The 14,519-nt window shown below is 44.1% G+C and overlaps 1 protein-coding gene across 2 annotated transcripts in view; it reads right to left on the bottom strand.

Moving 5' to 3' along the window:
- The window catches only part of ABL2 (ABL proto-oncogene 2, non-receptor tyrosine kinase), a 45,937-nt gene extending 32,854 nt beyond the window's left edge, over window positions 1-13,083 (bottom strand). For both annotated transcript variants that reach the window (XM_051805798.1, XM_051805814.1), the window contains exon 1: window positions 12,716-13,083. In XM_051805798.1, coding sequence (XP_051661758.1) covers window positions 12,716-12,893 — 178 coding nt within the window. In that variant the 5' untranslated portion in view covers window positions 12,894-13,083. The remainder of the gene's footprint in view (window positions 1-12,715) is intronic.
- Between the last annotated feature and the right edge of the window lie 1,436 nt (window positions 13,084-14,519).

Below are 14,519 nucleotides of genomic sequence, written 5' to 3'. Positions count from 1 at the left end.
GTCATTTGCAAAGTATCAGACTGGAAGCTGTGGCAGAGCAGGGCTCAAACTGGTGTTGATCAGCCATCCTTCTTAAAGTGCAATACTTAGAGCTTTCATTACAAAACTCTTTCAGTGTCTATTTAATAAATAACACTCTCAATCAAAGACATATAAGACTGAAAATAGCTACTGTCTCGACAAAACTCCTACTCCTCCTCACACTGATGAAGCAGGATTAAAATAAACAGCTTTAAGTTCAAGCATCAAAAAAGGGAAGAAAACCTGTCACAGGGCAAAGCATAATAGAAAGCCTCTAAAGTTAACTTGGAAAGGAGAGCATGGGCCCGTGGAAAGGGTGCTGCATCCACAGCTCTGCTGCATAAACCATCTTGTGTGTTCATGCCTCACTTATCTGCAGGATAAAAGTCTTCCTCTTAAAACTTACTATTCTGCCAGTGGGGAAAAAATTAGACTAAATAGCAAACTACTACAGTGAAGAGCTTTCTTAGCTGCAGGGATTTTTACTCATGCCAATATCTTTATATGTATTTAAACAAAGATGGTACCTTCATAGGGAGAAATCATTTCCTCCAGTTTCTGCATGTCTGTATTGCTGGTTCTAGAGCTTTGTCAGCAAAGCCATAGAATTTGGGAACAAACTGTTTCCCTTAGAGCAGACAGAAAGACACTTGCATCATCACCTGTCTCACTTTCAGAACAGATATGGCTCCAAACAAAGACACCAGTGGCTGAGTAAGAATGCTAAGTGCTTGTAGGAAAGGAAATTGTCCTTCCGAGTTAGTCACCAGCACCAACTCCTGGACATTCAATTCTGTTTCCCTTTAAGCCTCAGACACCCTGGTTTCACACACTATTCACCACGGATTGACACTTGTTCTCAACACATGGGACCGTTTATCTAATTTCTAAAGTCCCTGGAGGGGTAACCTTCACTTTTGGTACCAGGGCAGTTTATTGCATACACCCACATCTGCTTCTCTAGGAACAAACCAAAATGCTGTATCTGCAATAGCTTTTATGGTTTCCAAAATTACAAGCCAACTTCTCTGCAGGCTCAGGGGGTAACTGTGATGAAGAGTGTCTTAATCTTTCTGTAAGAGGAAACAATAGAGGGGTGTATGTAACAAAGCCGGGTGCCAAGGCCTGAAATGCACATAAGATTTCAACCTTGTATCAAGCTAGGAAAGTTTGGGCTAGAAGAAAAGGGCAACTACAGCACACCAGAAGTCATGCCTTTGCTTCTGCATGATGTTTGTGCAAGACAGGAAGTCTGCCTTGGTTGTATTTTAAACAGGTTTTTGTATCTCTTTCTAGCAGTCTGGTTTAGGACTGATTAACGTGTTTATGGCCTTTCACTGACTCGTATTAAAGGAAATGATAAGTGTTTTCCAGCAAAACACGTCCCATTTGAGTGTAACTACCTCACAGCTGAGCAGTCAAGGACTAACCACAGCAGGGTCAGCTGATCCTAGTTTTTTGCTAATTACATGCCCTTAACACCAGCTTTGGGATCTCTTTGCAGAGATCCTGTCTCCCAGCCAACAGCCCAAGTGCATGAATGCTTACTGCAATTCACTGTGTTTGTATTGCTCTACTGCTAAACACACAAAGACATTATTCTAAAGTTCTCTCTCCGTTGTTAATTCACTGTAGCTTCAGTCTCTTTACGGGTGTTTGAGAGATAACATCCAACAAAGCACAGTGCTTTGAGCTTCTATTTCAAGTCCAACAATTAACACAAACAGCAACCATCCCTCGGACCTATTACCGTGCCAGGAGTGTTTCCAAATACAGGCTAGAGCCACATCAAACACACTTCTCTAACAGCTTACAGGATGAGGCAAGAGTGCACTCTGAATATTTAATTATTTCATTTAGCCCGCAGACAGCTTTCCTGTGTTTGTTTATGCCGAAGTTAAGCCTAAACAGCTCCATAAACCAAGCGAGCGTTATTGCCATTTTACAGACGAGAAGTGCACAGAAGCAATGAGAAGTGACTCTTAATTCGAGGGCTCAGATTACCCAGTAAAAGTATCAGATTTAATGTCTTTTCAAGCACAAAAGGCTGTCTGCACGCTTGCACATAAACAAGTTGGGAAACTTCTCTTGCTGGCAGACAACTTTATCTCGGATAAAGCCCAACAGAAACAAAACAACTAAAAAGGAAGCAGTCCAACTCTTAAAGGCAAAAGCAAAATAAACATGAATTCTGATACATCCTAATACAGCCACATCTGCCTTTTGCCGTGTGGATCCTGCCTACCTTCACGAACCAACACCTACTCTAAACACTGTAACCCGGTGATGTTAAATAGCACACCCCACTTTTCCCAGCAGAAAAGCTTTTTAGCAATGGATAAATTAAGGCACCGGAGCACCCTCTCGTGGCAGGCTGGAAATTGCTGGAAATCAGCCGCAATTGATCCTTTTACCTTAGATTAAAATTTTAAAATAGTTTCAGACAAAGCCCGGGCTCCCCAGCTGTGCCCAGCACGAGGCCACTCACCTGCTGCCCGCTGAGCACGCGGTGTCCCAGAGCCTGCGGTGTCCCAGAGCCTGCTTCCCTGCTCCCAGAGAACAAGGTGAGCTTTGTGCAGAGAGGGGAAGGCTGTCTAAGAGGCTCCTCGCACTCAAGTGCTGTTTTGTCCAGGAACAAACCCCCTCCTGGCATCCCTCACGTGTCTCGGCCCCGGTGTAGCTGTTACTGCTGCTGCAGTAACCAGTACCCAGCCCTGGGGATATCAGTGCCCCGGGGGGGACAGGACAGAGCCAGCACAGCTCACCTGAGACTAAACAGCCCGTAATTCCATTGCCTTGAGGCATTCCAGCTTCCACAGCGAGGACAGCACCAGGGCTGAGCCCCCCACCTGTGGCAGAGCAGGTCCTGAGAGCCCAGCTGAGCATTACTGTAGAGCCAAGGCTGCACCCAGCAGCAGTTCCAGGCTTTGCCACCACCAACTAAAATGAGACTAAAGCATTTTATGTAGCAGAAATGGCACGTGGAAAAAGCCACTGCACCTCTGCTATCACTGTGCGAGCTTGTGTGCGGGTGGGAAGACACGTACCAAGTGTCACTCAAATTTAGCTTAACCATTTAACAACAAAACAGAGGAAGTTAGACAGATTTATACACACCAAAATAAGAATTAGAATTTCTGCACAAGGCCTCAGACAACCTCAGACTTGAAAGACTTAAACCCTACAGGCTATTTCAACTTCTCAAAGACCATTGGTACTCTGGAGTAGATGCAGGAATCACAATCAATCACTGATGTAGAGGGCAGTGACCTCTTTAAACATTTTACCCCTGAAGAAATTTAAAAATATTTACTTTTGGTAACCTAAAAATGAAAAAAAAATTTCTGACAGAACAGATAGAACAAGGATTAAACCTGCTAGACTTCTGTCTCACAGGATAGCTAAGGCAGGCCTCCCAAATCATCATTTGAGCACCTACTGACTTTGCACATCAATCCCAAGGCATCTAATACACCTCTGGAAAAAAAAATTATGTAAAGTGGGTTAGTTGTTCTTCTGTAGTTTATATCAGACTCAAATTTATTAGATTAGTTAAAAAAAATAGATCCCAGTTTCTTCTAACATGAAAAATCAGCTCATAGCTGTGTTGCAACTTTTCATATCCACAGGGTTTTTTAAGATCCTGAATTTAAAAAAAAAAAAGCTAAATATAACTCAAAACACTAGCACTGCAAGACATTATATACTGTTTTCCTATTTATGCTAAGGATCTTCTGTAGATAAAGCCTTTTTAATCTCAAAGTACCTCTGATTTCTCTGTTTACTCTTGGGATTAAAAAAAAAACCACAACCCACGCAAATGAAAATTATGTAAAACCAACAAATACAATCCCAAATAACAAGTACACAATTGATGACTAGTGAAAAAGTATTGTGTTGTGCTTCACTGGGTAATTAGGCCAGAGCACAGGTTTCACATCGGTATTGATTACACAAGCTCTGTTCATCCCTCCCCAAGCTGTTCACTGCCTCAAAAAGAGATGACAAAACCCCACTCAGGAGAAATCACAGGAATCCTCTGGGGCTTGCAGAGAGCTGGCTCTCACTGTTTATACGTGTTACTGCCACAAATTATAAAGACCATTGTAGCTTATCAATGCCAAAGTGAAAAAGCAGGTTTGAAAACACACCAGAATTGAGTGGGATCACTCAAAGAAACCATTTTCAGAGTATCTGTTCAAGGTCTCACCTATACCCCAGTCTTTATGCTTTGATCAAGTTGCCACTGTAAGAGAACTTTTGAAACACAGGCTCAATATAAGACTTGACTTATTAATAACAATATTCCAAACAGCACACGTAGGACACTCAGTGATTTACAGTTCAAGCTTTAAGAATTTACTATTTTAACTTAAGCACTTTAAATCTGAGCCCAGGAGCTGCCAACTATTAGACTGAGTATTTTTATTTGCCAGTTTATAGATGAAAAAACTTAATTTACAAGAGAAAAGGAACCACAAATTGGCTCTCAGTAAAAGGATACTATTTCTCTTTCAGTTCTACTGAAGGGAGTGGTGGACATAGAAAAAGTATTAATACTAAAACCTGTCTTCTAAGGAAAAACTACATTAAACACCAGGAATGAGTAAGTCCATGTTTATGCAAACCAGCTCAGGTCAGTATAACCTTGAGTTCTGCTGTTCTCAGTGACTAAATGGAGGAAGGAAGGAAGCTATGTCACTATTTCAAAACATCTTCAAGGTTATTCAGATTTCTTAGAAGAGCCCATTTCCTTCTTCCTAGATGACATAACTTGTATCAATTTTTAAAAGTTTGCATAAACAGACTTTATTTTGTTGCTAAACAGTCACTATAGTTTCATTAATTGGCCAGTTTTGACATATTCGGTTGCTGGATGGGAAACAACACTTTAAAACTATTTCCTATAAAACTCCTTCAAGGCTAATTTAAATAATTTTTACCAGCTTTCTTCTATTACTGAGTAAATTTCAGGAATGCTAGTGTAGCTGTATCTTCTCTCTACTTCTGCTCTTGGCTTTCCTGAGCAGCAGCAGCAGCACAAAATTGATATTCTCATCAGTCGCGCAGCCTCCCACGGGTTTCTGAATAGCAGCAGCAAAACTGAACAGTCTTGTTAACTCCCTGACACTGCTGGTTAGCAAAACCAACTCTGAGCAGCAAAGGCTTGGACATAATCTTGAGAAACTGAGCTGACCCTGTAAGCTAAGGAAGGCCTCATCATATTGATTTACACTCCAGCTTGGGTTTGAAGGGTTACCTTCACAATCCAGGGGCTACGAAATTAGAAGGTACAAATATTTTGGGGCTTTGTCTAGAAGACAGATCTGTGCTCTGTAAACACCTTTTAGACCCCTGATACTTAGGGTTAATGTAGGAGGTAATACTAATCTACTTGGATATGACAATATTTGAACAAGCTTCTACCCTGGGCCATGTTGGAGCGTGCACAGATGGGGAAATGCTTCTCCACTTTGCAATTCCTGTCTGTTTTGGTGTGTTTAGTGAGGCCCACTGCTCTCTGCAGCCAACTTTTCCACAAATTTATGAGTCTAATTGAACAGAGAATCTGAAAACCAGGAATACTTCGTGATCGATGCCAAATGCTCCAATATGTATAATATTAATATCATTTAGCAAATACTCACATGATTTCTTTCAAGCCTGACACCTGTTTCAAAATTAGCCATGGTGATCTTAGTTGAGATGATGGCAAATAGGAACAGCCAAGACATACTTGATGCTTTGTTGTTGGGATTATCGTGGGAGAAAGGAAGGAGAAATAGACTGGGAGGTGCACAGGGTCACAGATCCAGAATGTTCTTATCCTCCTGAACTCTAATTTGATTCCTAATTTGACCCAAAAGCAGCAGGAGATGCTTCCTATGTCTTTGCCATATATACTTCTAATAAGAAGAAACTACTACAGTTTCACTTTGGTATTGAATAATAACAAAAACCAAAATCCAATCCAGCAGCATCATCAAATTAAAGGATGAGGGATGCAGAACCGTCCTATAGAAAAATGAGTGTTCCTTTTCCCAATTGTCACATCACCATTGTCACAGAAAACTTCCAAATTAACATAATCGAAGCTCTAAGTTTATTAATAGTTTTTTTAAATAGAAATATCAGAGTAATGTTAAGATCCTAAAGACAATGTTTGGGTGGGAAGGACAGGAGAAGAGGAAAGGAATTTCTTGAAAAAGTTCAGTCTTAAAAGAAGTATGTTTAACTGGCCTTTAAAGAGCACTAGAAGATTGAAATAAAACCAATTTGATTTTTAGTGAAGTCTTTGTCCCCCTCTCAAAAAAAGGCAGTTATTTTTGGGCTGTTTTTCAGAATGCCTGTGCTGATTTAGCTGATACTGAAAGCCACCTATTAAAAAGTTAATTTATACCCAGCTGCAGACAAGCAATTGCTCTGGGAGATGCACATGTCTTTATGGAGAGCCCACAAAGCACATGTAACTTCCTAAGCAGATATGGGTAATATAACTAAGCTTTGTTGTTGTGGTTTACAGTGTTACCAACAGGAAGCCTCAATGGTTTTGTAAGTGTCACTTATTCTGGGGAGAATAATCTCTATGGGTAATACCAAGATCAGCCTTTAAAATAAAGTATTTCATAACCACAAAACCAGAGAAATGTGAGGGATGATGCAGTAATGGTGAGAGAACTTTACACATGACTTCAGACCCAGCAAGTCAATGGTGTTACTCCACTCAGCGCAAGCTTTTGTTCCTTTCCTGCTGTGCTGAAGGTGCTGCTGGGGGTCCAAACAACTAGGAGAAATATTTATTTGTCAGTAAATACTTTTCTGATTGCTGCTAAGGAGAGAACTCTAAGCCTACACTGCAGATTCACCTGCAAAGCCAGTCCAGGGGCCATTTGCAGTGCAAGCTTTGCATCACTCGTAATGACATGCTGGTGAAAGCACTCCTAATGGTTTGGCAAGCAGGGATTTGGGATATCAGACTCTGAAACAGTTAGAATGGAGGTGAGGCTTTGGTCTGTAGTCATCCATCCTTGGCTTTCTGAAATACAACCAGATGAAAATAAGCTCAGCACGTCACTAGACAAAACCCGACTGTTTTACTTGTAATAACTTCCACACACATCCCTACTGGAGTAAGTGCAAACTGCTGTCTCTTGGCTTATATTAGCTGGATTTTGACACAGTTTCTTATGAGTGTGAATTAGTCAGCTGTCAGCAGTATTCACAAGATAGTTTAGGGATAGTAAGTATATTGGAAACATTAAGCTATGACAACTAAGAAAAACAGGCTACGATAAATCACAGTAGCAATTGTCAAGCTTTAGCCATAAAACAAAAAAGGAGGGTTTGACTTTGGTGAGGACTGGCCTGCTTTAAGAAACACACATGACATGCTGAAGAGGGTCACAGAACAGGTCACTTCTCCTGAACACAGGAGAAACCACGATTTCAAGCTTGCTGTCCCAGAATCTGTAATTAGCACCAGCCATGAAATATGGCTGAAGCCACCCGTGCTAGAGCATCTCCAGAAGACAGTCCAACTGCCTCCCAACTCTAATCGTGTGAGCTGCTAGGTTAAAAAAAGATGATTTAAGCCACTTGTAACAATTTGCTTGTGTGTCCAAGAGCTTACACGTTCACTTCCCACCGATTTGTTCGCTTGGCCATGTCCTTATTTCCAAAAAAAATCCCACAATTTTTTTTTTTTGCAAAACATTGCTCTTGCAAGCAATAGCAAGTTTGTGAAATATTGCTAGAACAACTTGTACTACACCATCTGCTACATGGGGAGAACTGAGAAGCTGGAGATCTGTCTGGGCTTTGAAATTTGATTTTTAAGTTGGTTCTGACTTAAACATTTTGAAGTAACTTCATTTCAGTCTTACCTTCTTTAGACTGCGTTCCCTGTCTACGTGCAAAGTATATAGGGAATAAATACATAGCAGGAATTAGATCAGTAGTTTGTATTATATTGTCCCTTCCATTGAGTTGGTAGAGTCCTCTCATTTGCAAAATACAGTAAGTGAAAATCTCAGCTTAACACAAGGTATAAAAATCAATACTGAATGCAACTGAATCTGCAGGAATAATTTAGATATCATGGAGAATGATGCAACAGAGAACACGTCTATAATTTCATGTTCTGCAAGAGATGTTCCTCTAGACGCTCAGCTGAACTACCCTTTATTCCCCATATAATTAGTTAAAAGTTATTTATACATTATGGTCCCACTAGATTTCTGATTTACAGTACAAAAAGTCAGGCACTGAATACAGTGATTATATTCCATCTGCACAGGGCATTTACTGACAGGAAAGTCTGCGGGCAAGTAGTTCTGGCCTGAGCTTGCTGCATTTCACTGGGATGAAAAATAAAGAACATTTTAGGCAGCCCACAAAGTGCAGTTGTTAAACTGACCCTATTTTCTCTCCTTCTTTCCATTTTCCTGCATCCAGCCCTTCAGTTTCACTGAATTTCAAAGGGACAGTGTTATTTATGCTTCTTCCTATTTTAGAATGTTTTTATCATGTGGCATAGCACTCCGACTGCCTTAGGGGAGCTTTAATGATAATTTTATTTTTAAAAGTATAGGCTTATCTTGCCTGACCTTGATGCACATAGTAAAAGGTTGCTAAACTCCTCCTCTAGAAAACAAAACAGGGAACAAATGTCCTGCGCCTGCTGGATCAAAAGCTCAAGTGTGGCAGAGCCTTCCACTACCCCAAAATATATCACCAAGGCAACAGTAGCAGTATTGCAAACAGGTATTGGAAAGACTTCCCTGCCAGGATTTAAATAATCTGATTTTCCTGCAGTATGTGCTCTACAACACTCAGCAAGTCTTTTCAGAGATGAAAAGCATGCTAACACCATTCCTAAGAGTATCTTGGTACAGTAGGGCGTTATCAGTGCTCTTCTGAAAGCAAATTAAGAGCGTGTCACTCTTCAAAGGTCGTACGAGGAGCCAAGTAGAGCCCATGCAACTTGGAAGTTGTTGGTTGTTGTTGCTTGTAGCCCTTTCCTCAAACAAACTACTGAAAGGGATAAGGAGATAACCTACTTCCCTCTTCTCTCCCCTGTTCCTTCTCTGGAAGGGAAAGCAAGCTCATCCTATAATGGCACCAAGCATTTCTTGTCTCTTCTGGTTGCACTGACCTGTAAGAATTTGATCCTAACTAGTGTTCACTGCAGCTTTTCTCTCTGGAGTTGCTGTGCCTGTGGTACAACTGAATTCTGATAGAGAGTACATGGGAACACTAGTGGTGAATAATCCTTCTGTTTACACTCTTCCTTTCTACTACATTAATAGCAACCAACAACCTTGATGATCCACTTCCTGCTTTAAGTCACAGACTAGGTGTCAGGAATACTTGCTAAGGGGTGTTTGAAGGGCTAATTGCAGAAGACTGCAAAATCCATGATTATCTTTTTGCATCCTGGAGAACTCTGCTCCACAGCTAATGGATGACAGGGGTGTATCAGCTTGCTTAGGACCTCTCTGCTCGATTTCATAGCAGTGCTCACAGAATTCAATACCACGGTGAGCTCAAAGCCCCAGCAGTCGAGGTGTCTGTTCTCATGAGGGAACAGTGGCTTGCCACAGTACAGATCCCTTTGTTCTTTCCATAAAACAGAAAACATCTTCAAATTCCTTGCTTCCTCCAAAAATACATCCTGAAGTAGGGAGTGCCTGTAGTGCTTCTCCTGCAGAGCTTCTGCTACACAACTGTAACAGAGCAAAGCTCGGGACAAGCTGGCTCGACTCAACCTCTCAATTTTTCAAGGATATCTACACTTCAAATTAGTTGGGTACAAATGCTTGTCACAGGTTTCCAGTAGCTTAAGGTAAGGGGTTTTAGACTTTATTTATTTGATATGAGGTATTCTTCAAAATCCTGTAGCAAAATGGGTCTGAGGCTGAAAACATTGTTTACCTCCATCCTTTTCATAAACAACCCAGAAGAAGCAACCCTTCAAAATGAACTCTGGCAAGAGTACTTAGCACGGTCTGCTCCTGGCACAGTGTAGTCTGAAATGTGCCAACATGAGCTGAGGCAGGGATTTATACCTGCAAGGGTCTCACACAGTCAACAGGTTGTCTTCCTCACATCCATGAGAAGGAAAGCCAAGGAAGGGAGACAATCCAGGCTCATCCTGTGACTGGCTGGTTTAGTCACTGGTCCAAGAGTGCTAACCCAGAACCCTGTGCTTTTGCCATCACTTTTCAGACACTCTGAATACATGTCCTAGAGACAGGATGGGAGGTCAGGTTCAGAAAGAAATTACTAAAAAAAGAGGAATCTGGATCAAATAATATCACCAGCAACCACAGCATCTCAGCAGCAGAAGTGTATAACTCACATAAAGAAAGCCAGGTTGAATAAAATAGGGCAGCAAGGTCATTAAATGAAAAATAAGAATACAAGTTGAGAGCAATTCCCTCGGACAAGGAGAGTCAGGATCACAGGAAACAGTTTCTCTGACAGAGGAAGTGAACTACAGATTCAGGAACATATATCTTCAGTTATTGCCCAAGACAAGCATTTAAATAGGTAAAATAGTTTAAAAACCCACCTCTGGCTGGCATTTAGTACAGATTATCACTACTGAGTTGTTTATTCATTCCTAGTAAAATGTGCATGGAATCAGGGAACAATTTACAATAGCTGAGGCATTCACCAAGATGGAATAAGAGTTTGGAGCCTGCCTTGAAATTCTCAAAACCTGGACTGCCAAAAAACCCCACCCCTTTTACATAACCTAACAGAATAAAACACTGTATCTTATTTTTGACACACCTTCCTTTACAGTCTGCATAGACAATAACAGAAGCAACAAAAACCTAAATTGTATCCATTATCTTACGGCTGAGGCAGGTAACCTAAGCAATATAAATAGTAGAGAAATTATTTTAAAAGATACCATCACTGTTATCACCGAGCAGTGAGTGTTCTTTTTACATGTCACTGAACAGTTTTATTCAGAGTGTGTTGGCTTTCCAGGCTCATTCTTGCTTCTAGTTCTATGCAAGACAGAGCAGAAGGGCTGGCAGGGCACATGACTTGATCTGCATGCATGCTTAAGAAACCTTTTCCTCTCCATTTCCCTGCCACTGCATGTCAATAATGCTCCCTACCTTCTAACTTAAAAATTTAGTAGGGTGGAGGGAGGAGCTGGAAGGATTTGTTCAGGATGCTGAACTAAATCACTACCAAAACACGCAGCAAGAAATGAAGTGCTTGAGTCAGTGTCAACTGTGTATTCTGAAGTCACTACACATCCCCACACGCTGTACTGTACTTCCCACAAACGTCCTTTCTGTCCTTGCCTTGTGAGAGCAGGAACTAAAGAGTCATCTTGGTACCAAAACACGGACAGACAGTTTGACATGAGCAGGAGGGCACTTAGCAGTCTCTACAGCGATTCTGCTCTGCTGCTACAGGCAGACTTACCCCGCTGGAAGAAGTGGGGTACGTGCATAACTTCTGAGATCTCCTGACATTGTGATTGTGCAGCATTAGTCTATCACATGAATGTTTTTGCCAAAGTACCTCTTAACGTACAAAAATACAAATTCGGCAGAGTAAAACGCGAAGTTGGTGACACTAAGGTTGAAAGATGTAATAAAACAACAACTCTTAGTTTTAATTGTAGTAATAGTAGGTCAGGCATTCAGCCAGCACGTTCTGTTTTGGTTCTAAAGCTGATAGTGCTCCCTGAACTCCAAAGCTGTGATAACGCTGAGATTTTTAGGAACCAGATTCAGTGCTGTGCTCTTGTTGTGATAGGTACTTACATGTCAGCAGTCCCAGCAGATGATATTTACTTTTAGACTGCTGGTTGCATGTTCCTTAATCTTTTTGCCTACTCTCACTGTATTAAGCAAAAGAAAACATGTATTGTCAGGAGCAGCCTTTCTTTATAAACACTGACATCCCTCTCCACCTAAAGCCAAGCCAGCCAAGCTCTCCAGAGCTGACTCAGGTCTTTAGGATTAGAGGTGCATCCGCACATCTATTCTCAACGTGCTTGTCAAGGCAGACAGGGTTCAGTTGATCATACCTTCCAAAACTTGGCAACATCTTACCATAATGCACAAATAGGTATAATAAAAAAAACGTGGTTGCAAAGTGGGATTTGAAGTTGCAGGATCCTGCTAAGAGGTTACAGAAACGAATCGTGTTACATTAAACATTTCCCGTATGGGTTTACAGCAATAAGAATAGAAGCGGACAGGCAAAAACTTCAACCGAGAATCAGATGGCAGCTATAACACCCCAGACAAAACGAAATTGTTTGCTCTGCCAGGAGCTATATAGAGACTCGCAGATCTAGAAGGGCAAGTCGCAAAACGCCTCAGCAAACAGACAAGAAGACAAAGCACATGTTACCTTTACCTTTGTAAACAAAACCAGAGCTCGGAACCGCCGCGGTGACAGCGACCGAACACCGCGAGTCCGATCCCCGGCGGTGCCACCTCGCTCCCGCTGTGGCCGATCCCGAGCTCCGGGGGGATAAAGCTCCTCCGGGGTCGAGCATCCCCTGGGACGCGGCGGCCGGGGCGAGCATCCCCCCGGGCCCTGTGTGCCCCGCTCCCCCCGCCCGCCCCTCCCCTCCGCCAGTAAACCCACGGCAACAAAAGAGGGAGGGGAGCGAGGCCGATCGCGCCCCTCTCCCCCCGCGCCGGCCGCTCACCGTGCTGGGTGAAGACATTGAATCCTCCCTCTGCGGAGCGCCCGGCCGCCTCCCGCCGGCGGCCCGCGGGCCTGGCCGCGCTGCTCCCCCGCGGTCCCCGCGGCTGCTGCTGCTGCGGCGGCGGCTGGTGCTGGAGCCCCGCGCCCGGCTCGCCGACGCGGCCCACCTGCTGCCCCATGGCGGGCCGCGCTCACATCCCGCCGCTCCCGGCCCGGCAGGCGCGTCCCGCTGCTCCCGCGGCCGGACCCGGCGGCTCCCGCGGAGCTCCGCGCTGGGGCTTCACGGGCTCGCCCCCGCAGCCCCCGCCGCCATCTTAAACCACAGAGCGCCGGCGGAGCGCGGACGGAGCGGCTCCCGCGGCCGCCTCCGGTCCGCCCAGGGAGGGAGGGAGGGAGAGAGGGAAAGAGGGAGGGAAAGAGGGAGGGAAGGAAGGAGCGAGGGAGGTGGCCGCACCCCCCAGCCCAGCCCAGCCCAGCCCAGCCCGCCCCGCCGCGCCACACAGAATCCCAGAATCCCAGAACTGTAAGGGTTGGAAGAGATCTCTGGAGAGGCAAGGCAGGGCCACCTAGAACAGGTTACACAGGGACGCGTCCAGGTGGGTTTGGAACGTCTCCAGAAGGAGAGACTCCATGCCCTCCCTGGACAGCCTGTTCCAGGGCTCTGCCACTTTCAATGGAAAGAAGTTCTTACTTATAGAATACACTGAGTTGGGAGGGACCCATCAGGATCGCTGAATCCAACTCTTACCCCTGAACAGGACATCCTCAGAATCCCACCCTGAGCCTGAGAGCGCTGTCCAAGGGCTTCTTGAACTCTGTCAGGCTAAGGCAGTGGCCGTGGCCCCGAGGCTGCCTCAGCCCGAGGAAGATGCTCTCCCTATAGGATACAGCCAGGCTGGTTCACCTACAAACCCGAGCAGGTGTGAGTGCTGAAGTCAGGGCCATGTGCTCCCAGGAGGGAGCAGTGGTGGGTCTGTCCAGGGCCATGTGCAAGGAGGTTGTTGTAGCCAAGTGGGGGTTGGTCTCTTCTCCCAGGTAAAAAGCGATGGGCCAAGAGGACACGGTCTTAAGCTGTGCAAGGGGAGGTTGAGGTTGGACGTTAGGAGGAATTTCTTCACAGGAAGGGTGATTAGACATTGGAACGGGATGACCAGGGAAGTGGTGGAGTCACCATCCCTGGAGGTGTTCAGGCAAAGAGTGGATGTGGCACTGAGTGCCATGGTCTAGTTGACATGGTGATGTTTGGTCATAGGTTGGACTTGATATCTCAGAGGTCTTTTCCAACATAACTAATCCTGTGATTCTGTGATCTCCGTGGGTCACCAGACCCCAGGTTGATTCATTGGGCTTCCACAGGAACCTGCATGGAGGAGGAGGAAGGCACTGCTGTGTGAGTAACCTCATATGTTGGAGGCCAGGTGTGGTTGGCAGCAGGGTATTGTCATTAGGTGGTTGAACATACACTCAATTCTGTAACTAATTAGTAAACTGTCTTCTTTCAGCTTCTGTAATATCAGCATAAGGCACTCCAAAGCAGAAGGGAGGAGGTTTCATCCCAAAAGATAACGGTGCTTGTCACAGTTTAGAGGACCTGGACACTTGGAAATATTTCACTCTCCATGCTAGCAACCATTTTAGCAATGCCTTGGCAATGTTGCTTCATCCTGGATGAGCCACAGTGCTGCTCCCCTTGGATGCCTTCACCACTGAGAACTGATGTGACAGTGACAAATTGGCTTGGTAACACTTGCATCCATCTGGCTTCCAACCTCTGTGTGGCCATCCTGGGCTGGAAAGGTGAGGAG

Source organism: Manacus candei, unplaced genomic scaffold (assembly GCF_025592945.1).
Source record: "Manacus candei isolate 608988 ecotype Guabito, Panama unplaced genomic scaffold, ASM2559294v1 h1tg000005l, whole genome shotgun sequence".
NCBI lineage: Eukaryota > Metazoa > Chordata > Aves > Passeriformes > Pipridae > Manacus > Manacus candei.
This window is presented reverse-complemented; position numbering and strand designations above follow the sequence as displayed.